The sequence below is a fragment of the Gouania willdenowi genome, chromosome 13 (genome assembly GCF_900634775.1).
Source record: "Gouania willdenowi chromosome 13, fGouWil2.1, whole genome shotgun sequence".
In the NCBI taxonomy this organism is placed as follows: Eukaryota; Metazoa; Chordata; class Actinopteri; order Blenniiformes; family Gobiesocidae; genus Gouania; species Gouania willdenowi.
This window is the reverse complement of record NC_041056.1, coordinates 33402949-33430444: the sequence shown is the minus strand read 5'-3', so window position 1 is coordinate 33430444 and position 27496 is coordinate 33402949. Positions and strand designations below refer to the sequence as shown.

The window sequence follows — 27496 nt, the reverse complement described above, 5'->3', positions numbered from 1 at the left end:
TGCCCTTTGGAGGGTGGGTCCAAAACCCCCAGGAGATCTTGGACACAAAAATTCACATCAGTCCGCTAGCAGGTGGCGCTATAACAAAGGTCAATCCGTTTTGGCCTATAACTCTCACACCGTATGTCGCACATTCAAAAACTTCATATCCACAGATTCCCTGAATGGCACTGAATGACCTGGGCTAGGCCACGCCCATTTCCGCCTAATTTTTCTTGGAGCAAAATCTGTAAAACCTACTTTTATGAACTCCTCTCAGGTGATCCAATCAGCGTGAAACGCTTAGAGTGGCACTTAGAGTCTTCATATGGACCTGATTTAAAGTTCAGCAAAGAATTTTGCTCAAGCAAAAAATGATATGAAAACGCGAACTGGTGGTCAAAGTGGGCGTGTCTTATTACATCATAACATATAAATAAACAAACCTTTATTTCAGCTGAATTATTATGTTGAGGGCTGTGAAATTTACAGCGTAGATATAGAAGACCACACAAATCACCCATACCAAAATTGCTGTCGACACAGGGGAAAATGAAGATTAAAGAGGATCTGAAAAGAAGTTAGTCCGATTACTTTTATTTTTTTAAACTTCAAACAGTGTTCCAGGGATCCAATTTTCATTTGAGTTAAGTTTGTTTATTAAGTTATGAAAATATACTTTAGAAAATGTTTACTTCTCCGACACAAAGTTCCATATTGTACCTTTCAGGAATTCTAACAACATTGTTTTTAAATTAAATTTATATATGTTTTACCATTTTAATGTATGTCTGCTATCAACTAAATTACAAACTATTTAAAGAAACATGAATGCTTAAATCTATTCTGTGGCACTCATAATGTAGTTCATTTTAGGTGGGAAAAAATGGTTGGTGTTAAATCTGGTTGGCTGTTAACTTTAAGAATCTACTAGCCATACTGGCTGGTGATCTAAAACGTTAAATTAAAGCCCTGCATGTGGCATATATGGCAGTACTGTAAACAATTGGCAATATATTTCTGTCATCTATGGCTGCTTGTATTTTTATAGTGCACATAAGTTACAATAAGCATCCTTATTGTACTCCTTTCAGCATGTTCTGCCTAATCCAAGTTTTACATGTAAGCAATCGTGCATCCTGTGGGAAGAAGTTTTTCCTCAGACTCATGATGACTTATTTGCAGTCAACCATGACAGAAAAGTAACCGCACGTTTGGATGTACTCAGCATTCTTAGCATTGAATCAAAACGCACAAATGTTTTAGATCTAGATCTGTGAAGCATGTTTTGCTGAGCAACATGGAAATAGCTGCATTCAGCTGTTTCCCGAAATGGCAACTTCATGTTATGCTCAAGTCTTTACAAAGCTGTAAAATGTATTAGATGTAATGAAAAGACATGTATGTGTATAAGTGGTGTACATAGTGATGTATTAATTCTGCAAGCACAAATATATACAATAATATTTGTTTACTGTCTCTCATCAAGCTGATTAAATTATACGTCTGCTGTATGCTGCCCCCCCCTTAACCCCGGCCCCATAATTTAATTTAGGTTATCTATAAGTTTATTCAAAGTCAAACCTCTCAACCATGGCAGTAGTGGGTTTACTTATTTCGTTTACAGAACATGTTTGGAAAAATAAAATAACAACAAAAAAAAAAATGTTAGCAAAAGATTATATTCAGTACAAAAAATATCCACTAACCCTGTCTTTCATAACTGTTGTACGCAAAGACATGTATGTTTAATCTGGCCGTGTCTGATGAACGACAAATCTCACAGAATTGTATAGTTATTTTATTTTTTATTATTATTTTTGGTCACCGTTACTGACGGAAATGGGGAACAGGAAGTAGTAGCTGCCATGTTGGGCCGCTTTTTTGTTGTGTTCCTGCTCGGTCTCCTGCAGAGTTCAGCTAGAGTGCTGTAATGGAAGCGAGCTGGAGTACTTTCTTATTCCAAGTAAGTGTGGCCGAACAGTGGGATACCGAGAAAGTGTATGGACGAGTTTGTCCGTGCATCTGAGTTTGATAGCCTTTCTCACTTTGCGACATGAAGCGCGGTTGGTCGAGCAAATCATAGGTGTTAGCGGTAGCCTGCTAGCTGAGTCTGTTGTGTGGGTTCATTAGCACAGTGCTAACTAGCTTTATCTGACAAAGGACCTCTGACTGTGAATAGTTGTGTTGTATCCACTCTGGCTGTTTTTGTTCTGTAAACGGTATGCAGATTGTTCCGTGGATGTGTGAGGTTTATGCTTACAGAAGCAGAGACAAACCTTAGAAGTTAAAGCTTTCACTGTGGCAGAATCCCGCGCTCTACCTATGAGCTGCTGATGCCAGCATGCTGCTAATCACACACATCCACCAATTACTAGGCAACCTTCAGAGCCACATGTGCACGATCTGGAGTTTTGTGCAAAAGTTAACAAATTAGGCCGCTGGAAAAAAAATTGGGAAAAGAAGTGTCTCTTTGCTATTTAATTTCTACCAATGAACAGGGGTTTTAGCATACACCAGACACTAAAGTTATAGTGTCTTTGAGCCGTTTTCGATTGCTTTTTGCTGCATTGCTCAAGGTTTTTTTTAATACTCTCATGAATCTTGGCGGCTTTGGTGCAATATATGTTAAGATATTGACTGGTAAAATATTTCCGATTAAAGTGGTGTACATTTTACCTTCGTGTTCATACTTGAGGTTTGAGTGACAAATCATGTATACTATCTTTGTAATAGAAAACTGAGCAGGCTTAAATTTTTTCTCTCAATCAATCAAATCGACTGGGAAAGGAATTGTGTACACATCCTGTTCTTACAGAGAGAAAGAATCTGTATGAAGAAAAAGAAAGATGGTCAGAACAATATTTTTTTGTCATTTCAGATTAAGCCATCAAATCTGCATCTTAATCAAATGCTGATATGATAAGTACACCATATCAGCATTTGATTTCTTGGAACAGGCCTGGGGCGATTATATATTTGTAATAACGCACACACAGTTGTTAGATTTTTTGTTTTTTCCCTCCAAAGCCAATTTCCTTTAAAAATTAACATTTCTCTGTACTACCCTCATTACGTTTGGATGTTTGGTCAATCTGTATGTATGGTACTTTGTCTTTTTGGGGAACCAAAGCATATCAAACAATATGAACTGATATGTGTCAGATTATTTTTGTTTTAAATTATTTAAGTCCTAAATTGCTTTACATTGATTTCTCATTTTTCATTGCAGCAGGCCAATGATGCTTTGCATCACCAGCACCAAGTTTCTGGCAACAGCCTCTTGCCGTTGCTTAACTCTGGGACTGAGCCACCTGATCAAAAGCCAGTGCTGCCAATCATTTTGGACCAGAAACCAGCTGTCAGTGCTGCGGAGCTTCTGAAAGACAATGTAGTCAGTGGAACTGGAGGAGGAAACGGTGTTAGGTCTCCGGTTGCTGTGGTTAAAAAAGAGCCAAAATCAAAGACTCCTTTTATTTGTAGCTACTGCAACAAGGCTTTTCGGGACAGTTATCATCTGCGCCGGCATGAGTCGTGTCACACTGGCATTAAGATGGTTTCGAGGCCAAAGAAGACACAGACTGCCCCCACCATGGTGCCACTTATATCTACTGTACCACATGAGAATAGTGGAAATGTATCATATATTACTACTGTTGCTGGAATCCTTACCACAGCTACAACATCAACGTCCACCCACACAAGCGTTATGACACCAATGCAAAACCAACAGCAAAGCACTCCTAAGAAACCCCCCAAGCCGGTGAAAAAAAATCACGGGTGTGACATGTGTGGCAAAGCTTTTAGGGATGTGTATCACCTCAACCGCCACAAGCTCTCTCACTCTGACGAGAAGCCATTTGAATGTCCCATTTGCCAACAGAGGTTTAAGAGGAAGGACCGCATGACATACCATGTACGCTCTCATGATGGTGGAGTCCATAAGCCTTACATCTGCTCTGTGTGTGGGAAAGGCTTCTCCAGGTATGTGACCCAAATCTTTTCTATGTCGAGTTTGTTGTTCTCATCCTTAATTTTTAGAAGTAGGGCTGTGCGATATGGATCAAAATTCATATCTTAATATTTTTCCTCAAAATGGCGATAGACGATTTAAACTCATCCATTGGGATCATGTTTTTTGCAAGCGACTCCTTCAATTACATCTTTTCAGCACTTGTTTTATCAAACAGATAGAGTATCCTTATCAACTGTGTCAAAATTGTTTGTATTGCCTGTGTGTAGGGATTGGTACCGAATTTGGTACTTTCTTTAGATACTGATTAAATTCCGTTGGTACTACCTGCTACCGATTCAAGTAAAATCAAACGGTACCATGTTTTGGTAAATAATAGCCGATTTTCCAAGCAGCACTGCACGCGCAAGAACATAATGACTTAAGTGGCAGCAGGTTTAGTAAGGATTGCAGATAGAAAGCAACCGAAAGTATGGCTCCGCTTTACAAAATTCTGTGTAGATTAAACTCACTGTAATATTTGTGACATGAAGTGCAATGGTAGTGGTGGGAATACTTTAGATTAAGAAAACACCTGGTCACAACACGTTTGGGACTCGTCTGCAGACAGCAAAATGGGAGAAGAAATAGCCTTAACATTTGGTGATGCAGCATCGGCAACAATGACGATGCAAGTGAGGCATCATTGTCACCTGCTTCAGGTATATAAGCCTCGTGTTTGAGTTGACATTAGTTTAGTATTAGTTATCATAATCAGCTTATTTCCTTGTACTTTGTAACATCAATGTAAATGCTTGTTTTCATTTACAGGTCCACTGGACCCAATGTCAACCTGCCCTAAAGTTAAAGTGAGCGCTGCAATGGTGACTCCCTCAAAAGCCAAGGAGAGCCTTCTCCCGGCAAAAGGCTGAGTGTCATGTAGAGCTGGCTTATAATCTGTGCACTAAGGAAAAAAAACACTGCATAGTTTTAGTTAAGGGTTTTCATGTTGAATAAAACAAATGTTATGTTAAAGTACAGATAGTTGTAGTTTTGATTCATTAGTTTATTTTTTGAGAAGATTTGAGGCACTCAGGGAATTTTGTTAAAAAGCCTTTATTCCATGTGGGCTACAGAATAATTAAAAAAAACATGCTAACATGTCTCAGCCTAACTGGCCTTTATCAGGGCAGTGATTGACATATTAAAGTTTATATTGAGAAATAGCATTTATTAATTAAACACAAAAAAGTTCCAAAAATTGGTACAGGACCCAGGTTCCGGTACTGTATTGGTTGAAATGTGTGGATGCCTGTTTGGCTGCCGGTTTGATTGTCTTGACTTTCGGAACAAGCCGCATTGTTGTGACCGACAAAGCAGTGACCGAACCCTAGCCGAGCCTGACGGGCATTAAGATATGTATGTCCTAGCTCGACACAGATCCTTTCAGCTTCCTACTAGGAAGGTATTTGGAAATGTCAACAACTGAACGCGTTGGCGCACACAGGTCACGTTCACACTTGCACTGTGAAGCATTTTTCTTAGGAATACAGTATGATCTAGTGAGAGGAGCAGACTGGGAGGGATTATCAGACTGGGGGACGGGATTTACGGTTCAAATTCAGCCATGCCCCTCTGTCATGGTTCAAGAATTAGGTAGTACAGCTTTAAGTATGTGTTAGTGGTAATAAACGCTGAATAATAAAATATTAAACATTTTCAATTTAACTTTTATTTCTCAATATATAAATTTAACAAATATACTAAAAAGAAACATCCAACTGTTAGTATTGTAACATCGTATTAGTTTCTTCAACATGAAAACCCTTAACTACAACTACGCAGGGTTTTTTTTTAATGCACAAGTTAAAATATTGTAAAGCGGGTGCTCACTTTAATTTTATTAGCACTTTGTCAGAAATGTTGCAGCAGGTGTAATTTGCATTGCATTTTGAAAAGCAAAGCCATACTTTCGAGCGCTTACTATTGCAATGTTTGCTGCTACTTAAATTATTATGCTCTTGTATGTGCAATGCTGTGATTAAGTTGGGTAATATTTTCCAATACCTTTAAAATGTAAGCGTCTCTTGCAAATAATATTCATTATTAATGATGTATTAGGAAAATTAGAAAGTAACACCCAGCTGTTAGGCAGAAAGATAATTTTGTTCACTTCAGTTTCTTAATTTCATTGGAAAGTCCTGCTGCTAAAAGTATGCAATGGCAACGTTTTTATATTAAAAATGTATTGAATAAAAAACGTCAAATAGTTTAAAAAAAAAAAAAATAGTAATGGTTGTATGACTACAAAAGTATTTCTCAATAAAATAATTAAAGGTCTCATAATGTGAACATTTTTAATGTTATTTCCTCATTGGCTGCCAGCCATTTTACAGCATTTTTACTAATTTTTAAAGACCCACAGAATATTTTATACTATGACCATGTAGAATCTGACACCAGATTCTGAAAGAATAGACTCTACTTTCATCCGAATTTTTTTTTTTGTTTCTAACTTGTATCGTTCTTCTGTAATCAGCTGTTGAATATAGGTAAGTTTTACACAAAAGGCCAGTTTCTGACAAATAGCTGAGAAAAAAAGGATTTTTTTGTGAAAAAAAAAATGTCTGATTTTGAGACTTTTTTTTTTTTTTGCTTTAGTGACACTTACACATTGGGTTATTACTATAAAACAACACAGAGATCGGACTTTTAATGGCAAAATTATTATTATTATTGTAGGTTGTATGCTTCCCTTACTGTATTTTGGCCATCCTCCAAGTCCAAGTTTGTCCCTGTGTGTGCCTCCCCATCAGTGGTGTTAATCACGGCTAATCTCTAATCCAAAGGTGTGCTGTTGCCACCTACATGCCTCCAGTTGGTCACTACACCATAGTACAAGCCTGATATTTACAGGAGAACTCTGTCACATTGTCTCCTTGCAACCCCAGCTGAAAAACACAATTGATGCATATATGCGTCAATGGCAGTGAATGACTTAAAGAAACATGTATTGGTCATTGAGTACTAATCAACAAAGTTAAATGACCTGTACACTATTCCCTCTGTGGTCATTTAACATAGTGAAATTTGGCGCATGTATGGTCCCATTTTGTCACTAAGTTCTCTAGAAGACTGATAATTTTGCTGTACTTTTACCTTTGGGCAATCCTTATATATTTGGTGCCTTGCCCGATCACTGGTTCTTTCAAAGCATAGCAAGAAAAATATATTCAGCTAAGCTCTACCAAATTTGCAAGCACTAATAGCATTACCCCAAATTATTGATAATATATATTTTAAAATGTATTAAAGAAATCTGACAGTATCCTGAGAAATATACTATGAAACAGTTATTTAGCTCCGCTAACAAAATCAAAACCTTTAACCTCTTTTTGGCTTCACATCTCTTTGCAGACCGGATCACCTCAGCTGTCATGTTAAACATGTCCATTCATCAGAGAGGCCATTTAAATGCCAAGTAACGGTAAGCCACATGAAAAAGCCATTCCTTTTTTCATTAAGCTTTTACTTAATACAATTGTACATACAGATTTGGGTTTTTTTTTTGGTTTTGTTTTTCACCTTTTTCCATTTTAAAAAATTGCAACTTCACTTTCTTCATATCCACAGATATGTCATGCCTTATGTATATACTATACATAAGTCATGACCCTGCATAGTATACCTAACAGCACATAGAAGAAGCCAACTGCTGTAGAATGAGGATTGTCAAATTATGTGTTTCTTTGAGGGAGATGAGACAAATAAGACAGTTGGCCATGTTTATTGTAAGACACATGGCAAGGCTTTTGTTTCAGGTCCATGTGGTTTGCCCTAGCTTCAGGCCGAACACTACTCTTGTGTATATCTAATTTTTGATGGGAATCTTTTTTTTTATTTTTTAGTTTTTTGTGGTTTATCATAACACATTAATTTGGTAAGAAGAAATACATTATCTCTCTTCATGTAACTGTGTAATGAAGTGAAATTTAGTACGTGCATAAGAATATGCGATATGTTATCGTTTATGATATATCGTCAAAAACATCCCCACTGTTAAGAATGTCATCCCACGATAGAAACGATAAATTCCCATTGGTGACCAGTGTTGGGAACGTTACTTTAAAAAAGTAATTAGTTATAGTTACTCACTACTTGTTCAAAAAAGTAACTGCGTTAGTAACTAAATTACTCTATAATAAAAGTAACTCATTACCAAGGAAAGTAATTATTTGCGTTACTATTAAAAAAAAAAAAAAAGTTGCTCTATGTCAAATAATTCACATTTTTTAGATGTTGTGTCGTGAGGTGCTTCATTAATTTTGCGTTGCTTACAACGGATGTCGACAAAGTCTTCTCTCCTGGATATAATGAACACTTCACATACACGTTCTTGCCTTTGACCACAATTAACTTAAAGTAGTGTTTGTATCGTCACCTTAAAAATGTCAACTTTTCATCGGACTGCTCCACGCTCACCATCTCCGCTGCTCCATACAATCTGGTGTGTGTGTGTGCGTGCGTTGGCACGTCGCCTTAGCCAATCATAATCGCTCACCTTGTTTTTAACCCGCCTCCTCTTGCTGGCACATGTGTAAAAAAACTGGCTCCGATTGGCTACCATGAAACATGACGCCGCCTAAGCCAATCATAATCGCTCACCTTGTTTTTAACCCACTTCCTCACAACAGCTGAGTCAGAAGCCGGGGATGCTTTCGGATAACAGTTTATTCAATCAATGCATGTAACGCACCGCATTTGACGTTCAGTAACGACAACGGCATTGTAACGGCGTAAAAAGTAATTCGTTAGATTACCCCATTACTGAAAAACAAACGCCGTTATTTTAAACGCCGTTATTCCAAACACTGTTAATGACGTATGCAAGTGCATGACACACTCGCCCGAGCTCAGCGGCGCATTCTGACACTTCCCCTCACACACATACAGCGCTGTTCACGTCAGCCTACCTTAAAGCTGATATCCGGAGTTTCTGAGAAATCAATGTTTGCTGCGACTAATCAGCATGCAGCACAGTTCCAGGCCTCAGGCTCCAGCCATCCACCAGGCCTCAGGCTCCAGCCATCCACCAGACTTCAGGCTCCAGCCATCCACCAGACTTCAGGCTCCAGCCATCCACCAGACTTCAGGCTCCAGCCATCCACCAGACTTCAGGCTCCAGCCATCCACCAGGCCTCAGGCTCCAGCCATCCACCAGACTTCAGGCTCCAGCCATCCACCAGGCCTCAGGCTCTAGCCATCCACCAGGCCTCAGGCTCTAGCCATCCACCAGGCCTCAGGCTCTAGCCATCCACCAGGCCTCAGGCTCTAGCCATCCACCAGACCTCAGGCTCTAGCCATCCACCAGGCCTCAGGCTCTAGCCATCTACCAGACTTCAGGCTCCAGCCATCCACCAGGCCTCAGGCTCTAGCCATCCACCAGGCCTCAGGCTCTAGCCATCCACCAGGCCTCAGGCTCTAGCCATCCACCAGGCCTCAGGCTCTAGCCATCCACCAGACCTCAGGCTCTAGCCATCCACCAGGCCTCAGGCTCTAGCCATCTACCAGACTTCAGGTTCCAGCCATCCACCAGACTTCAGGCTCCAGCCATCCACCAGACTTCAGGCTCTAGCCATCCACCAGACTTCAGGCTCCAGCCATCCACCAGACTTCAGGCTCCAGCCATCCACCAGACTTCAGGCTCCAGCCATCCACCAGACTTCAGGCTCCAGCCATCCACCAGACTTCAGGCTCCAGCCATCCACCAGGCCTCAGGCTCCAGCCATCCACCAGGCCTCAGGCTCCAGCCATCCACCAGGCCTCAGGCTCCAGCCATCCACCAGGCCTCAGGCTCCAGCCATCCACCAGGCCTGTAAAGCGTCTTTGAGCACTGTAAAAGCGCTATACAAATAAAATATATTATTATTATTATGTATGATTCTTTTGAAATTCATAAAAATAGCGAACTAGTTTTTTATTATGGTCTGCCGGTGGACATTAATGTATATACTGTAAGTCCCTCCTTCATCCTATAGACCCCTATACAAATGGAAACAATCGCCGAGTGCGATCTGGAAAAATATCAGCAGCATAGGACGGAGGCTCCGTTAGCGGGGGAAGACTGCTGTTGTGCCAAAATCTGTGACCCAAAAAAATCTATGACCTCAGGTGTCGACAGTTCCAACCCCTGCGGCTTCATTTATCCCCCGGCGGTGTTGTGACTTTGGCACAACCGCCAGCCCCTGGGACACAGAACATGCTATAAAAGCCAAGTAAACCCAGGAACACTGCTGCTTCGCCTACCGTGAGTCTACGTTAACTGTAATCCCCGAGGCTTCCTCAGCGTTCAGACTTTTTTGGGCTGTTTTTGTAGCGGCACTCGGCTGCCTTTTTCTTTTTTTTTTCTTTTTTGCACTCTGCTGCCACTCAGCTCGGCTTCTGCTTTTGGTGACGTCATCAACTAGTCGACGTCGACCCAACTAGTGTGCACTTAAAGTCGACCTTTAAAATTAGGCTGTGAGTCAGGCACTTTGACCGCTCAGCCATCCTTGCACAGTGAAAGCACACAGGCACATTACAAACATTGATATGTTTCCGCATGAATAGACACATCGTTAAAATTATGAAGTCATTTAACCCCTACAAACACGTTGACAGAGATGCATGCTGTCAGCAACGATTATGAATTTGAAAATGGACTAAAACATGCTGAGCTATCCCACTGAAACAAAACACTGGGCTAAGAGCTAATGCTAACAACTTCATAAAAGGAAGAGACCAGGTAAAAAGTATACGGCCTATTATCATCAAACCACAAAGGGCCACCGATTTCCTAACATGTCATGTTGTGTGAAATAAATGTTAGCATAAAACTAATGTCACTATTCATCCGTCCCAACTTGTGAAATGCAATATTTTTAATTATATTTCACATGTTCACAAGACAAAGCTGGCCCCATTAGACAGTAATGTAACTATTGTGATTGTGTGATGTGAAACTCCAAAATATCTTCATAGTACTGCTCTCAGTAAATTAATGAATAAATCATCAAGCCTGATCTGGTTTAATTAAAGGAAATCAGACAGCTATTTATCAACCATAACTTTAGGTAACTTATCAGATATAAAATAAAGATTCAGCAGCAGTGGTTTCTATTTAACAGTAAAAACACTATTGAAGTTCTTTTTTTTTTTTTTTACAAATGAATTTCATTATAAATAAGGAAATAAATGAATTGCATACAATAACACTAATAGAGTGACCCACATGCACAAATATATTCCATAAAATAGCAGCCCATGAGCTCTTTGAGTCAGCAGCTATTGTAGCCTTTTTTAATGTGTAAATGCTATTACCGAAACGGATTCTAGTGTTGATGTATTCAATTTAATTTTTGTTTGTAAGGTACATCTTTACTTTTCGAGGTGGGAATTGTTTTATTTATTGTGATAAATACCACAAATTATTGGGATACATTTTCTAAGTCTATCACCCATCCCGAATGTGCGTTATACTAGCTCACCTTTCACTAGAAGTCATTTACTAGAAGGCAAGAGAGAGTACATTTACTAAAATGAAGGTGTTTTTTTTGGTTTATTTTATCATCTCTGGTGAAACTGTAAAAGATTGTGATATAAACTTCATTTTTTCAAATTATATAACTGGACTTATAAGTCAATTAATTTCCCATTTTCCTATCATCCTTAATAGGCATGTACTTCTGCTTTTGCTACCAAAGACAGACTTCGCTCTCACATGATTCGACATGAAGGGAAAGTGACATGCACCGTGTGTGGCAAAATGTTAAGTGCTGCCTACATCACAAGTCATCTTAAAACACATGGCCAGGCCACCTTCAGCAATCCATGTAACAATAAAGGTAAGTTTTTATTTTTTTCCCCCCATCTTAGTTTTTGGTTATTTTGCTGTATGTTTAAAAAAAAAAAGTCATTTGAAGGGCCCCCTTATCAGCCAATAGAGTGCAGCCTATATGACGAAGCATCCTTCACATAGATTTTTTTTTTTTTTTTTTTTTAGAAAATTGCAAAACATCTTGTAATGCCGCCAATACAGCGGTGTGTTCTATTGCCCGGGAAATACGGTACATATCCAAATATATTAGCATACACCGAAGCACTGCTATAGCAGCTGGGAGGTATTTCAAAGAAAAAAACAACCTGTGCTGCATCATTCAGCTGTGGCAGCAGTGTTTTAAGTTTTGGCCTATTTTTAACAGCTGAGCTAACCTTAAACCTATTTTTATCAAGTGATATTTTGCATGTTGACAGGTTTTTGTTAAAAATAACTAGTTAAACTTGTAACAAAATTTCTAAGGAGCAAATAAAACCGTCAATACTGTAAAAGCATTGGGGTTTATACTGTACATCTCCAAGGCCAGATGTTACTACCCTTGTCCTTTACCCTGGAGTACTGTATTTTCCGTCTTATAGACCACAACTTTTTTTCATTTAAAGTTTAGTATGCTGCCGATACGGTGTAGCACTCTGTATGGTATTTTTTCAGTAAGTCGGGACACGTGTCCAGTAGTGGTGCAACAGATCATCATTGAGCTGTGATCCGCACAGATTTCTCTCCACGGTTCGGCATGCCTCGATGAAGCCTGTTTCGTTTGCGACGTCCGTGTGTGAGTAAAACTCCTAGTGCGCGCGCTCGCATGTGTGGTTCGCGCGTTCGTGTATCTGTGTGTGATTGCGTGAGAGTTTGAGAGAGAGACACACACACGCAGGGAGGGAGAAAGAGAGAGAAAGAAACAGCTCTGTGTGCATGTGTGCGTAATAAGTCCGCGTGAATGTCGTCATGTTTATGCCTCCATCCATCCATGTCTTTTAAGGCTCTTATTAAATAAATATCGGCTCTAGTCCGGAAGGCCATTCTTTACAATTGCTTTCTTTTCCTTCTTTTATTCTTTTTTGATGATGTCGGCATAGGCTAGTTTTTAATTCACTCTCCATGTTTTTTTTTTTTTTGTTTTTTTTTTCACTCTCCATGTTTAAAAAGGTGTCATGCCTTAATTATTTTTCCCATACACTTGCCTGTTTAAAGAATGAAGGTGTCATGCCTTATATTGCCTTTAGTTTGTTTTTATGTGATTCAGAGTTTTATTTAAGCATTGGATAGACACCTCAAGTTAAATGTTGTTTGTATTTAATGAGTAGAAAAACGTTGCACTAGGTGTTCTACAAAATAAATGGAGAGCAAAGTTATTTGTCTTGTATTTTTCTTTTTTTTTCTGCTGACTCGAAAAATTATTCGATCCGTGACTCAAAACCATGATACGATCCGAACCGTGAGTTTTTTGATCCGTTGCACCACTAGTGTCCAGTGGAAGTGGCTGTCCGAGGTAGAACTTTCTATTACTAACCGTCACCCCTGAATGAACTGGCCCAGCCACTGATCTTGGCTATGAACTAAACATTCAAAAACGAGCTTCGGATATTGTTACTATCATTCGCTCCCACGCAATTTCTCTCCACTCGGACGCTGTCCTGCATACGAGGCACTACAGCATCTTAGTGGAGGGAAATTGCGTCGGAACGAGTGACAGCAAGGGTCATACATCTGTTGAGTATTCATGTTTATTCTCTTTGCCTGAAATAAGGTGTTTGCCTAAATAAAAGGCAAATGTTAATCATAAATTTAAGTTTCTGTGCGGGGGAGCGGTGCTGGTTCATATGCATTCACGGTGGGAAGAGCGTATAAAAAGTACAATAAGGTTTAAAATGTAAGACATCTCTTCCTTTCTTTAATAGGAAATAACAATCGGCATAAAGTTGCAAAACTACCACATTAGGTTTGTCAGGAGCGATCAGTGCTCTGGACTCTGAGACTGATGGAGAAGTGAGTGGAGCATCAGAGCAACAGCCTGGATACATAAAACATTCAGCCGGTTAGGTTTGATCAGGAACGATCGCGTCCAGATTCTGACTCAGAGTCCCGACTACGGTTGAGATTGCTCCTGAGGCTATCGCTACTCTCTGAGGCTGATAGAGCACACGGTAATAAGAACAGACGGCTCGGTGTATTAGCCTGGTTACAGTAAAAACCGATTATAAAAAGCTGTAGATGGACTGATAGCAGATTTGGGGCTATGAGGAGGTGAGTTCATAGAAAATTGCAAAATTCTTGGAATGCGGCCTGGAAAATACGGTACATATCCCAACTTATTAGCAAATATAGAATCACTGCTATTTTTAAGAAGAAAACAACCTGTACTACATCATTTAGCTGTGGCAGCTAGGTTTGGCCAATCTGTAACAGCTGAGCTAACCGCAAACCTATTTTTATTTTAGTGGTGTTAAGCACGGTGACAGATTTTAGGACATGCTCACATTTGAAATTTGTGTCATGCTGTGCAGAAGCACAGCTGTCCTGCACCGTTACCTTCCCACAGGACATATGCGTGGTGCAAAGGCAAGACAAGGCAAAGTTATTTGTATAGCGCATTTCATACACAAGGCAACTCAATGTGCTTTACATGATCAAAAAGTGCAACAGAAAACATTCAAGAGCTTAAAATCTATAAGAACATCATTTAAAATCAACAAACACATTACATCAACAACATGACCAAAAATCTCCCTCTCAATCATACACAACAGAGAAAAAGAGTGCTTTTAACTTTAATTTAAAAATGTTCACATTGGATGCTGACTTCAGCTCTGCTGGCAGTTTGTTCCACTTCTTTGCAGCTTAACAACTAAATGCAGCATCACCATGTTTACTGTGAGCAAAGTTTGTTTATAAGTAATTGAAGTATAAGCCATCATGCTGCTGTAGTCTCTGAAGGTTGTTTAGATCCATTTATAAGCATAATCAGAACTTGCATACGGTGCATGTATTCACCATGCTTTGTGCATTGTGTACATTATTGTGCATGCTCCACCAAGTGTACTTTGGCTGACCTCTTTCAACCCAACTCTGCTGGTAAAGCCGAACAGCAGTTAAGCTCACACAAGCGACAATTTTGACTTCAGATTCCAAATATGCTCAGGCATAATACAGATTGCAAGTTTGTGTGCACCCTAAGTTACCAAAATAGTACTGTGGTAAAAATACTTGGAGCCTCATGACTTCAGATGATGATGGAGGACTCCCAAACTGGATTAACTGGCTGTTGTAGATGTTACATGATGGGTATCCCACAGATAGATTTGATTAAGTTTGAGGAAACAGTTGTGTATCAGCCAAAAAATGGAGATTATCGTGCACCCTCAAGAAAACAATGGTGTACATTAAGGCTGAGTGATTTTGGAAAATAATCCAATTGCGATTATTTTTTTTCCCCCCCTAATATTGTGATTTAACATGCTACCATTTTGTGTGCATTTTTCAACATACCATTTACCATATTAAACGATATTCGACTTCTACATAAATTGTTCTCTTTTTATAGGTTAGGCTTATGTTAAGATAATGGCAAGCGAAGCAAAAATTTGCAAGAGTGTTTATCTGATTCAATTTACCCCTGGGAAATGTGTCATTCAGAGGGATGAAAGCATGGCCTCATTTATTACCCAGATTCTGGCAGGGAATTACTAATGGGACATGAGGAAAGATGCAAAAGATTATGAAAATGACAGATAGCAGGAAGTTCTTCCATCAACCAGGCGCTCAGCTCTGGCTTATCGTTTAGAGCCCATTCACCCCCTCGGTGCTCTCTGGTGATTGGGCGGTATGACGACCATCTCGTGCCCCAGACACGGATGCGTACACGCTGCACAAAGAGAAGCAGTGCCTCGATGCTGCTTCCCCCATTAGCTTAGACTTAGGCTCAGAGCCATGAACGCAACTTCCAAATTCTGACTCTACCGCGGAAACCTCTCTGGAGCAGCGACTGGAGCAGGTTTTTTAACTGATGTGAAGTGTCTGCCTCTGTTGGGCCTGTGGCCGTTGTGCTGCAATGACTTTTCTCCCTGCCTGTTCAGCTTGCTTGCAAATCATGTGACCAGTCAAATTGCAGCCTTTGCAGTTCAAAAATAGCGTTTTATAATATTGCAATATTATTTCTATTGCAATTAATTGTTCAGCCTAATAGGATTTTACTGGGGGTTTTTTGTTGTTTTTTTGCCTCTTTCCTGCAGCAAGTGTTTCTTCTGGACCTGATGCGCATATCACAATGTTAAATGTCTTCTCTGTTTTGTTGCTGTGTGGATTTTATTTACGGTTATACAACAAGACTTGCATAACTAAATGGTAGTGATACATGACAAGGATGCCTCCATGTCTATTATTTGCTTATTGGGATTTGATTTCTGGGTTGCTTACCAACATTTACAAAGCATGTCCTGACAGAAAATAGGTTAGTTCAGTATTGGTGACCGAACACATCCCTGCAAAATAAAACTACATCTCACTTGTTTGTTTGGCCTCAGAAATATTTGTGATGCCTTTTACAATTTCTATAATGTCTGTGTCCTTCCTCCACATCCTTTCTGGCTTTGTTTTTACAGTGCAAGTGCTGTTTCATATTCCTTTAGTCATTTTTAGGTCACAAATAACAACTTGGAGATGCTCTCCCCTTCTCTCAGAATCATTGTGTCACAGACAAGCATTAAGTACATGTTTTTTTTTGTTTGTTTTTTTTTTTATCAAAAATTAGCATTTTCTGTAGCAGTCCTGGCTAAGAGGATTTGAAGGGTAAAGGGGGCAGGGTTGTGTTAATGTGTTGGTTTACATTTTTAGACCCATTAATTATTTTTTTTAATCTGGAAACTTTCATTCATTAATTTTTTGATTTAATATTTATTGTGCATCCTGAATCCTTTAAAAAAATCTATTTTTAGTGACTGAAATCACTTTGGAGTAAGTGACTCTTTGCCATCGTTCAACCACAATACTAGGAATTGTATTGTGGTTCACAACACGTGGCTTAAGCCTTCATTGTAATCAGCAACACATTGCCTTGACACTAACTAAAATTACAGTAGAATTTGCTGTATGTATTACAAAAAAATATGATCCATCTCAACAACAGAAGCTAAGGCCCACATGCACCACCAGATGATTCATGATTTTTAAAAACAGTTGCATATTAAGCCATTTAAACAATCATTAGTTCATGTGAAAAGCCTGAACTATACACTTTATCTTCATTTGTTGGATCAAAATAATTGCATGGAAAGAAAATAATAAATTAAGACTTAATGTCACTTGTTGAAATGCTGCTCAATTGGAAAAAAATATTTTTTTATTAATTGCTGCTTTTCATAATCAAGATTTTGTATTATTATTATTATTATTTTTTTTTTTTTTTTAATTTTCTCATTCCTTCATTTGTGAGGTCGGAAAAATCCTTATTAAAGTTTTAGAATTTTAAGGTTCCACTTGACTTAAACTAATAAAGTTCATGTTCAGTGCGACCCTTAAATCCTTTAATGCTTACGATTTCAAGTTCAATCCAACACGACAGGGCAGCTGCCCTATGACTATGTAACCCAATTGTGTCTGTATTCCTGAATAGGCATAAGTGACTGGCAGTGGAACCACTCAGGGCCACAGAAAGGTAATTCAGTAGCGAGTAGTAGAACTCCATTAGAAGTGAACTATTGCCTCTGCAGAGCACACAAGGCCATTTGATTCTATTTGTGTTGATACAAAGGTATTTGTTTTCTGAGGACTAGTGTAACTGAGAAGAAATAGGTTTAATTTCATGAAGCAGGATCAGTAGATCATTGAAATTACCTTCTAACTGGACCTTAAGAAGTTGGCTGGAAGCACATAAACTGATTTAAAGCCTGGGTTATTTTACTCATGACTTAGGCTGGATTAAGAGCCTCAGCCTTGTGAGCAAACTCGGTAACAGCCCTCAAGTGACCCAGAAGACCCATAGTCAGTTACTTACAGCGTGGGCATTATGGAAGTAGTGATCAACCCAGTCCACAGTGTTAATCCTAACCTAGTGTGCATCCAGCCACAAGCTTACACTAGATTGGATTATGTTTTTTAGGTTCATAAGAACTTCATGAATAAGAACAAGACAGTCAGCGTGTTAGTCTATTGATCCTGCTTTTTGAATTTACCCCTCAGGTGAGTTGACGGTAGGAGAGATTTTAAATAACTCCTTCCAAGTCCTAATTGACAGCTCTCTAAAAGGTACGTTGTTCCAAAATTTTCACCTCAGTTGTTTTTTGTTTTTGTTTTTTGCAATGATTTGTATTGGCATTTTCAGTCACCTAGTTTAACAGAAAAGAAGCGGAGTGTGCTGTTTGTTTCATCTTTTCAAAGGGTGATGCACAGACTTTTTTCAAGGCTGACTAGCTCTGAACCTCTCCTTTTGTCTTGTCTAATGCAGATTCCAACAACGTGCACAACTCAACGACAACAACGGCAGTCACTAACCCTGTAGCCATCACCTCGGCTATCAATCGTTGTGGTAACGCCAATCCTCTCACCATCGCAGCTCAGATGAACATTGCCACTAGTGCTGTCAACATTACACCAGTTAACCTGCAGCATCCCGTCACCATCACTGGTCCTGTGAATCTAGCCTCAGTCAACATTCCCACAACGGCGCACATGAACATTGCCCACCCAGTAGCTATCACCACCCCTATGCCCATGAATATAACTGGGCCAATCAACATCACCATGAGGCCTGTGGACAGCATGCCTTTTTTGTCACAGGTTCTGCCATCCCCCCCTCCTTGGTAGAGAGTGTATGCAACAACTAAGAATGTTTTAAACAGATCACTGTACACATGGTATCTATGAATTAGTTGGAGTATCGTTCTTGATGAGATGAAATAATGGGAAGTAATACAGAGAACCCTAGTGACAGTGGCTCACCTATAAGATTTTCATTACAAGGTGGCAATTATAATTCCTTTTCAATAGTATTTTATTTTTAGATAGATACATATGAATGAATCATTTTCCAAATGCCTGACTGCAGAAACTTTGGATTCCCTCTGGTTTTAAAAATAAACTTAAGACCTTGTATGATTGGATAGTTGGCCACTTTAGGGGTAAGATGCATCTGAGAAATCATCAATACATTTTTACAAAGTAATAAAAAAACACAATATCAAACACATTACGGTACTTACCAAATGGCCGATACACATTTCACTTGAAGTATTAGCCAATGTTTCATTTATGTTGTGGTAACACTGTGACCTTGAGTATTTTTAACACATGTATATTGTATTTATAGTTTATACAGGCAAAGATTATTTTAACAATTAGTAATAGCATTTAAAACAATTTCAAACTGCTGGGACGTTTTACAAAATGTTAGTCAGGAAACTCGACAAGTTTGTGAGCATTGATCACTACAATGGACATTTTTGACATTGTTTTCCTTATAGGTTTCATTGTTGCATATACTGTATCAACATAAATGAGATTTAGGCTGTTAAATGACAAAATGTATGGTTGAGCTAAATCCCTTCTGTTGTTTTATCTGAAGACGTATGTTTTCTCACATTGGAAAAAAAAACACGTCAAACATCAGTGTCATTCCTATTGGCTAAGCTTGTGTTTGCACATTTTGCCTCAGAGAAGATATATTATGTAGATATTTTGCTTCACCAAAACACCGTTTGACCAGTAGATTTGTGCTGACATCATTTATTGTCTGTACTGTTTGAGTGGATTACTGACAGTTCACCTCCCAAATTTTCTTTACTTTTAAAGAAGAATTATTGGACAGTTTTCACGTTTCCGGCTGCATTACAGTATTCATCTAGGTTATGTTTTTTTTTAAAGGGGTTCGTTCTTAGTTTTCCAATGACTGCTAATTTTGAGCCAGTTCAATGAAGCTGTGTAGTGAACGCTACACTTTGGAGACAGGCAAACCCTTACGAGTTAGTTTTTTTACTGTATATCTTTTTACTTGTCTTCTTACCTAGGGATGTCCCGATACGATACTGATATTGCAGCCTTGAGTAGTGGCCGATAATTATATCGATCTGATACGATATCAGCACAAATCATACATACTTTTATTACTTATTTTGTATTGTGGAATGTTAGGAAAGGATTTATCAAGTGATGTTACTCAAACAGAGAGCAATAGTCGGCAACTGTAGGTATGAGAAAAACTGACCCATTTATTATCAACCAATTGTTACATAAATTTGAACCTTCAACAAAATATATACAGTATTCTACAATTGAATTCATATAATATATATTGGAAATTTTAGATGCAGTATGATAAAATCCGATTTTCGTTTTCTGGCTGATATCGGACCAATATCAATATCGGATCTAGACACCCCTACTTTTACCCACTTAAATACATTGAAGCTTTAGCAAAAGTTTTGGTTAGCCTACTTTATTATAGCCCCTGAGTTAGCCCGAAAGTCTTTTGCTCTGGTCATTTTACACTTCTTTTTTTTTGTTTGTTTACCATTTGTAGGGTTAAATGTGTATACCGTTTTTAAATATTTGGATGCATTTTGAAGTGAAACAAAACCAGCATTTATTTTCCTCAAATGCAGTGTTTGTGTGTATAGGATGGCTCATTGGCCACCCACTGATAGGCACAACTGATGGGTTATGTCAGAGGGTTGTTTCCTAAACAAGCTGATGTATAGATGGCCAAAAGGAAATGTTTACAAAAATTTCTCTGTTATGTCAATTTCTGTTATCAGCAGTGGCCCAATAGTCTTTGCTCAATTTTAAATTTCCTTGATTGGGTGTGTACAGTTGCATGGATTGACTCAACAGCTACAGGAATGCATACTGTATGTCAATCCAACTCAGGAATATTACCAATAATGTTCTCTTAAAATGTAAGTCTTTATTTACATGGCACTGATCTTTTTTTTTTTTTTTTATCAAACACTATTTTTTTGCCAATTTACCTGGAAGAAAAAGCCTGTCATTCTACAATCTAGCAAAGTCAAAATTAACATCAGCTACAGTACTTACTATCAACTACACTGATGTCTCTTGTTTATCAGTGGGTTGTATTAGGCTGTAAGTAGGCATGTTGCCTTTAAAGTTGAAATGGTCCTTGGTGGTGTCCCCAGTTTGAAAAGATGAGTATCTTCCATCAAAGATTGTTATACCAGCCATTGTCATTTATTGGTGGCCATTGATGTCAATGAGGAGTGACTAGTTTGGTTGTGGGGAAAAGGGAACTTATTGTTTTACACTGGTGGCATATTGTTTTTGATGTATATACATCTTCATTAAAGATTTACAGCAAAGGATGAAAAGTAGGTCATTATCTTTGGAGTCTGCTCCTTTTGATTTTTGACCAAGGCTGCATACAGTTGTGTACATATTTTAGTTTATTTGATGAGTAGATGTGAAGCGTCTTTGTAGTTAACAGTAATGTTGCGCGCGCACAAAGGATTTCATGTTGGTTGAAGGAGACTTACATTTGGATCACATTTGTTGGATCACTTACTTCCATTTGTGTGTGTACCAACAGAGTCAACCAAGAGAGGATTAAAAGTGGATAAGAATATTATCTTGGAAAATAATTTTTCCAATCTTTTCTCATCTTGCTTGTGGATTACTGTGCTTGTCCAGTAAATGTGATTGTCACTGATTGAAGACTTGAAACTTTATCTAAAAAGAACACTAAAGTATGCAGTGTCATTTGTCCTCCTCTGGTGGCCCTAAACAAATGTGCCTGAAGTACTTTGCAAAGCTTGCACGATGTATCCTCTTTTTTTGAGGGTTATGTGATGAACTAGTTTTGTAAAGCACGCCTTCATTAGTTTAGATTGGCCCCACAGTTTGACAACCAAACTGGCTGTGGCATTCGTTTTTCTTTTCTTTTTTTAACCAACTGTCATTTGTGGAGTATTGTTTTCTGTGGGCTCTGAGGGAAGGTACCACGTTTCTGTTTGACTACATTTTAAAGTGCAAATTAACAAAGTGGCCAAATATGATTTGGAAGACTTTTATTTAGTGCAGACTGTACGATTAATTTGGCATATGAAGGCTAATAAATGTATATATTTGTACAAACCTTTTAGTTGAAGTCGATGTGTGTGATGACAGACACAAGCTGGTAAAGATTAACTTTTCTACAAATCTTTTTGTATTAGAGCATTAACAATGGTCATTTTTGTACATAAGAAGGTTAGGCTTTCTGATTAGCAGAAAGGTAAAAACATTCCTACATTTTCTGAATGTATGTCCATGAAGAAGAAGAATGTACATGTATGCGCAATGTTTTTATGTGCCTTTTATTTAGATTTGTCTAAATAAAAGAAAGAAATAAAAGGTGATTGTACGCCTCCACAGGACTCCTTTAGGTCAGTATAAATGGACTTTGTGCTTTCCATAGCCTTAGTTGTGGTAACCAAGAGGCTGAGCGCAGTGCTGCGGTCCCTACAGTGTGTATCCAAGTGCCTCTAAGTTGCCCAACGAAGCGAATCATGGGGAATTCTGTGCCAAAACATGTTCTGCATGTATAAAATTGTTGTTTTTTCCTCTATTCCTTAATTATTATTAAACTTGGAAAACCTAACAGACTGTGTTGCCTTTAGTGGTGCCATACTGACAATGTTTTGTGTTAATTAAATTATGTATTGGTCTTTAGTATCTTAGTCCAAATAAGCCTTTTCACACTCTTGGAAATCTCGTTCTGTTCTTGCGCATGAGGTCAAAGGTCAAGAGGAAAAAATTTGCCTTGGCTGACAGATTTAGATAAAATTTGGTTTTTTGTGGCAACGTGGTATCGTCTCCAAGGTAGAAATGCCGAGTTTGTTGCTCAAGCTAATGCTGCACATGAGCTGAAATTTACTGCGGTCAAGCCAGCCTCCACTCCGAAACCCTCGGTGATTCTAGCCACCAGCCAATTTGCGGTGCCTGTTTATTGACGGTTTTACAGTAATGCAGTCGGAGGACGGACTTCAAAATAAAAGCAGAGACTTATGAAGGCAGTCTGCAATTTTACACGGATTCAGTCAGTCAGTCTGTTAATTGATTGATTAATTTATTAAGTGATTAGTTAAGTAATTAATTGAGCATATAAGAAATTAATTTATTGATTATTTACAGAAGTATTATTACCATTTTAATACTGATTACATTGAAGCCTTAGAAGATTGAGGCAATGACATTTCATCTGTGTGTATAATTGGTCCAACATAAATAAATAAATAAACAGGAGCTAGAGTTTCTGATGTGGAATTTCAAAATAAAAGCCCACTTCATAGTCAAATATTATCATAATTCCCACAAGTTCAGATCCACATTAAGATGAAAGTCCCTGTTTTGACAAACTAACTTCAGTTCAGACTGATAATACTCCACCTCAGAGTTACAGTCAGAAAATTGCAGGCAAGTCAGATGTGGATTTTAAAATTATTGCCCTCTAAAATGTGACATTTTGCTAATATTTCACTATATTAAAAAAAAAACTGATTCTACAGACTAATTTCACTTCAGACTGATATTAAAAAATCTGAGCAAGTAACTCAGATTCATCTAGCAAGTTTCAAAATAAAATGCCACACAAGATTTAAATATGGGACCAAGTAAATGTGATTTTGGATTACATTACATTTAAAGAAAACGCCCTGTTATTACAGTCCAATTCCACTTCAGGGTTGTAGTACACAACCTCATGGTGTGACCCTATAAGTTTCAAAACATTCTGATGTGTAGTTTCAAAATAAAATCCCACCAAAATTTCAAAAATGATACTTATTACATATGATTTTGAATTCATTTTAAAAAAAAAAAATGGAAACAGGTAGGAGAGACTCAAGGCTGGAAAGGGTGGGGAAGAGTTGATTTTTTTAAAGTGAGAGTGAGATGTGAAGTTGTAGTTGTGTATATTGTTCTTATTGTGTTGCGTAATCAAGCCAATCTTGTGACCAGTGTGAAGCTTAGGTATAATGGTGGTGGCTGTGGACAGAGGGAAGTAGTGAGTGGTAATACCTAAAACAGGTATTTGGGATCAGCGTGTCTAAAGTTAAGCCCAGTACGAGTTTTATCCCGCATGCCAGTGCGTCCTAGACCAATGTATGTGCAAAAACTGCAACTGCAAACCCAGGCGCCTCCTCGGGCCCGAAGATGCAGCCAGGCCAGCAGAAAGAGCGAGGGCCAAGGAGCCCCAGGCTACCTTCCCACGGCCAAGCAGCCCCCCAGACGCCCCAAGATGCCCAGCCAAGAGGCAGCCACCGCCCCCCACATATACATCAGAGAAAGCCCCAAGGAGCCGAGGACCTAGCACACCCTGCCACCGACCCCAACCCCAAGGCAGACTCCCGGTATTGGAGCAGCTCCCTGGACCGGGTCACCATGAACTCTTCACTTAGGCTGCTCATAGGGAGCTTCAGCTTGTTGCTTTGCCCATATAGGGCAATGCTGCTCAGGCTTCGCGGCAGTCCTAGCCACCTGCGGAGAAACCTGCTGACCCTCATCTCGAAGCCTTCCACTGTTGAAATGGGGAAATCATAGACCAAGAGGGGCCAGAGGATCCGAGGGAGAATGCCATGCTGGTAAATCCAGGCCTTGAACTTTCCAGGGAGGCCAGACTTGTCCACCGCGGCCAACCAGGTCTCCAGCTCCTGATTCGTTGATTGTGTGGAAGCTGCGTCTCTCAGGCTACAGTTGAACACCTTTCCCAGGCTCTTCACTGGTTTCTCTGTTAGTGATGGAATCTTGGTGGTGCCAAGGGAGAAACTAAACTTGCCAGTGACCTTCCCTTTCTTCAGCACGAGGGACCTAGACTTAGCTGGCTTAAAGCTCATACGAGCCCACGAGATCAACTCCTCAAGGCCACTTAGAATCCACCTGCAGCCTGGGACAGATGTCGTTGTCACCGTCAAGTCATCCATGAAGGCTCAGATTGGTGGCTGTCGAACTCCGGACTTACTGAGGGGCCCCCTGCACTGAACTTCCGCAGACTTAACCAGCATGTTCATGGACAGTGCAAAGAGGATGACAGAAATTGTGCATCCGGTGATGATTCCCTTTCCGAGTTTGTGCCAGTCTGAAGTTGTTGATCCAGAGGAGACTCTCAGGCTAAAGTTGGAATAGTAGTCCAGGATCAGATCTTTGACCTTCTTTGGGACGTGGTGCCTGTTTAGTGCCTCTTCGACCAGCTTGTGGGGTATGGATCCATAGGCGTTTGCAAGGTCCAGCCACAACACAGCCAGGTCGCCCTTGTTCTCTCTGGCTTCCCTGATGAGCTGGGCAACCACACCTGTGTGCTCCAGACACCCGTAAACCTTTGGGATCCCTCCTTTCTGGACCGAGGTGTCGATGTAGGAGTTTTTCAGGAGGAAGTCTGTCAGTCGCCTAGAGACGAGGCTGAAGAAGATCTTCCCTTCAACACTTAGCAGCGAGATGGCTCGGAACTGGTTGATGTTCTGTGACTTTTCCTCCTTCGGGATCCACACACCCTCTGCCTGTCTCCACTGGTCAGCCACTTTGCCCTTCCTCCAGATTACCTTCAGGATCTTCCAAAGCCTGTGGAGTAGCCTGGGGCAGTTCTTATACACCTTATAAGGTACTCCACTGGGCCCCGGAGCAGAGCTCGCTCTGGCCCTTTTGACCACTTCCTGAATCTCCTTCCAAGCGGGCTCCTTCCCGTTAAAATCCCAAGTTGGTGCAGGTGGATCAATTAGGGACCTGCAGGGGCCCAGGTCTTGCTCTCTGCAGGAATCACTGTAGGTCTCCTTGAGGTAGTGGTCGACCTCAGCTTTGGAGCAGATAAGTTGGCCACTGCGCTTCTGTCCTAGCAGCTGCTTTGTGAACCCAAACGGATTTGCAAGGAAGGCAGCTCACTTCCTGGACCTCTCTTTCCTCCTCCTCCTGTGCCACTCTGCCCTTCTCAAGGTCATCAGCCTCTTGCGGATTATGCTGCGCAGCTCTGCAAGAGGTTCCTTCTCCTCTTCACTTGCTGCCTTGAACTGCTGCTTTAATCTCTTTAGTTCTTGTCTGAGATTATGTATCTTGCTAGCTCTGTTGTTCATGATGTAGGGGAGCTTTACTGTTCGTTTCTTTGCTAGCCCAAACTTCTCTGCTGCTAAGCTGATGATGATTGTCGTCATCGCCTTGAGGCGTCGTTCAGCTTCCCCTTTAACAGTTGCTTCAAGAATGGTGTCTGCAACTTCATCGAATTGGAGCCACTCCTTCTCCTTGCTAGCTTGGGGCCACTTCACCCGACGATGTTCTGATGTCCCATGCACATCTGGTGCCAGCGTCACATGGAGGCTCCGGGCACTGTGGGGTGACTCCGGGCCAGGCTCCTCCGGCGTCTCACCAGGCGTAGTTCCTGCGCGCTGTGACTCTGACTCCTTTTGCACACACTTCATCTTGGCCTGGTGGATCCGCAGGCCATGTCGGTTCTTGCATCTCTTGCCACATATACATTCCATAGTCGTTGTCGTGTTACCATTGCTATGTGTCGTTATCGTTTGATCCGTCCGATGGGATTCTCTTCGACCCCCCCTCTCGGGAATCCCTGGGGGTATCTCTCTTGTAGGTCGATCTGTAGCTTGATGTGGGTTTCTTCCTCTCAGAAGATGCAGCTCGGGATGCTACCCCTGACTGCCCCGGTGCCGTCTTTCCGGGCTGTCCACTGTCTCTCCAGCTGTCACCAATCTGTACTTGGTCGTCAACCAGACTATTCCTGGTAGTCACTGGTGGTTCCAGTAAAACAGTTCTCAAATACACCTTGTGGTGCCCCTGGACACATCATCAGTGATGTAACCTGGGATCACAGGGGGTTTCGGGTCTTTCAACAATCAGACCCCCTCCTCCAGGCGACCCAACTGGGGTTGATCAAGCCCCAGCTTGTGCCCAGGTAGCGCTACCCTACGTGCCACTCCTCTCCTCTTCTGATCCACAGCCACCTTGATGCCACTTCTGCAGCATCTGTAGCCAACTTGATGGCCTTTCGCTGGCTGGCTCCAGCAATACCCAGCATCTTGTAGGCCCTGCAGAGAGACTGGCCCGCAAATCCTCTGCATCCTACTTCGATGGGTTGGCATCTTGCCCGCCAACCATTGCTCCTGCACTCCTCCACTAGCTCGGAGTACTTAGCCCTCTTCCTCTCATGGGCCTCCTCCATTCGGTCCTCCCAAGGCACAGTAAGCTCCAGAAGAACTACCTGCTTGGTGGCTACTGAAGTAATCACAATGTCTGGCCTCAAAGTTGTTTTTGCGACCTCTTCGGGGAACTTTAGTTGCTTCCTCAGGTCAACCTTTAGCTCCCAATCACGCGCCGTTGCCAACAGGCCAGGGGAGGTATTTTGGGTGGTCACTGCAACCTTTTCCCCAGCTCTGACGAAAGTGATGCTCTTCTTCACTGGGCGAAGGCTCTTGCTGTGGCTAATCCCGCAGCAGATGGAATTAGCTATTGCCTTAAGGACCTGGTCGTGTCTCCAGCGGTAGCGCCCTTCACCCAGGGCTTTCGAACAGCAGCTGAGGATGTGCTCCAAAGTTCCTCTCCTCTGGCAGAGGGGGCAAGCCGGTGTCTCTGCCTTCCCCCAGATGCAAAGGTTGGATGGGCTAGGCAGCACGTCATAAACCGCCTGGATCAAGAATTTGATTCGGTGGGGCTCAGCTTTCCACAGCTCGGTCCATGTGATCCTACGCTCCAGGTCTTGCTCCCATCTC

General features: G+C 40.6%; 1 protein-coding gene and 1 pseudogene across 4 annotated transcripts; one reads left to right on the top strand and one right to left on the bottom strand.

Annotated features, from left to right (window-relative positions):
* Positions 1-25927, bottom strand: part of LOC114473981 (uncharacterized) — a 105524-nt pseudogene extending 79597 nt beyond the window's left edge.
* Positions 1832-22389, top strand: LOC114473960 (vascular endothelial zinc finger 1-like). Of its 4 annotated transcripts, XM_028463777.1 has the most exons (7): positions 1832-1945; positions 3212-3963; positions 7349-7418; positions 11646-11814; positions 17416-17457; positions 17982-18047; positions 18247-22389. In XM_028463777.1, exons 1-7 carry the CDS (start codon positions 1913-1915, stop codon positions 18603-18605), a joined length of 1491 nt encoding a protein of 496 aa, XP_028319578.1. In that variant the 5' UTR covers positions 1832-1912; the 3' UTR covers positions 18606-22389. The 4 variants fall into 4 exon arrangements, with proteins under 4 accessions (XP_028319578.1, XP_028319579.1, XP_028319580.1 ...); XM_028463778.1 differs by lacking the exon at positions 17416-17457; XM_028463779.1 differs by lacking the exon at positions 17982-18047.
* Positions 25928-27496: the final 1569 nt, after the last annotated feature.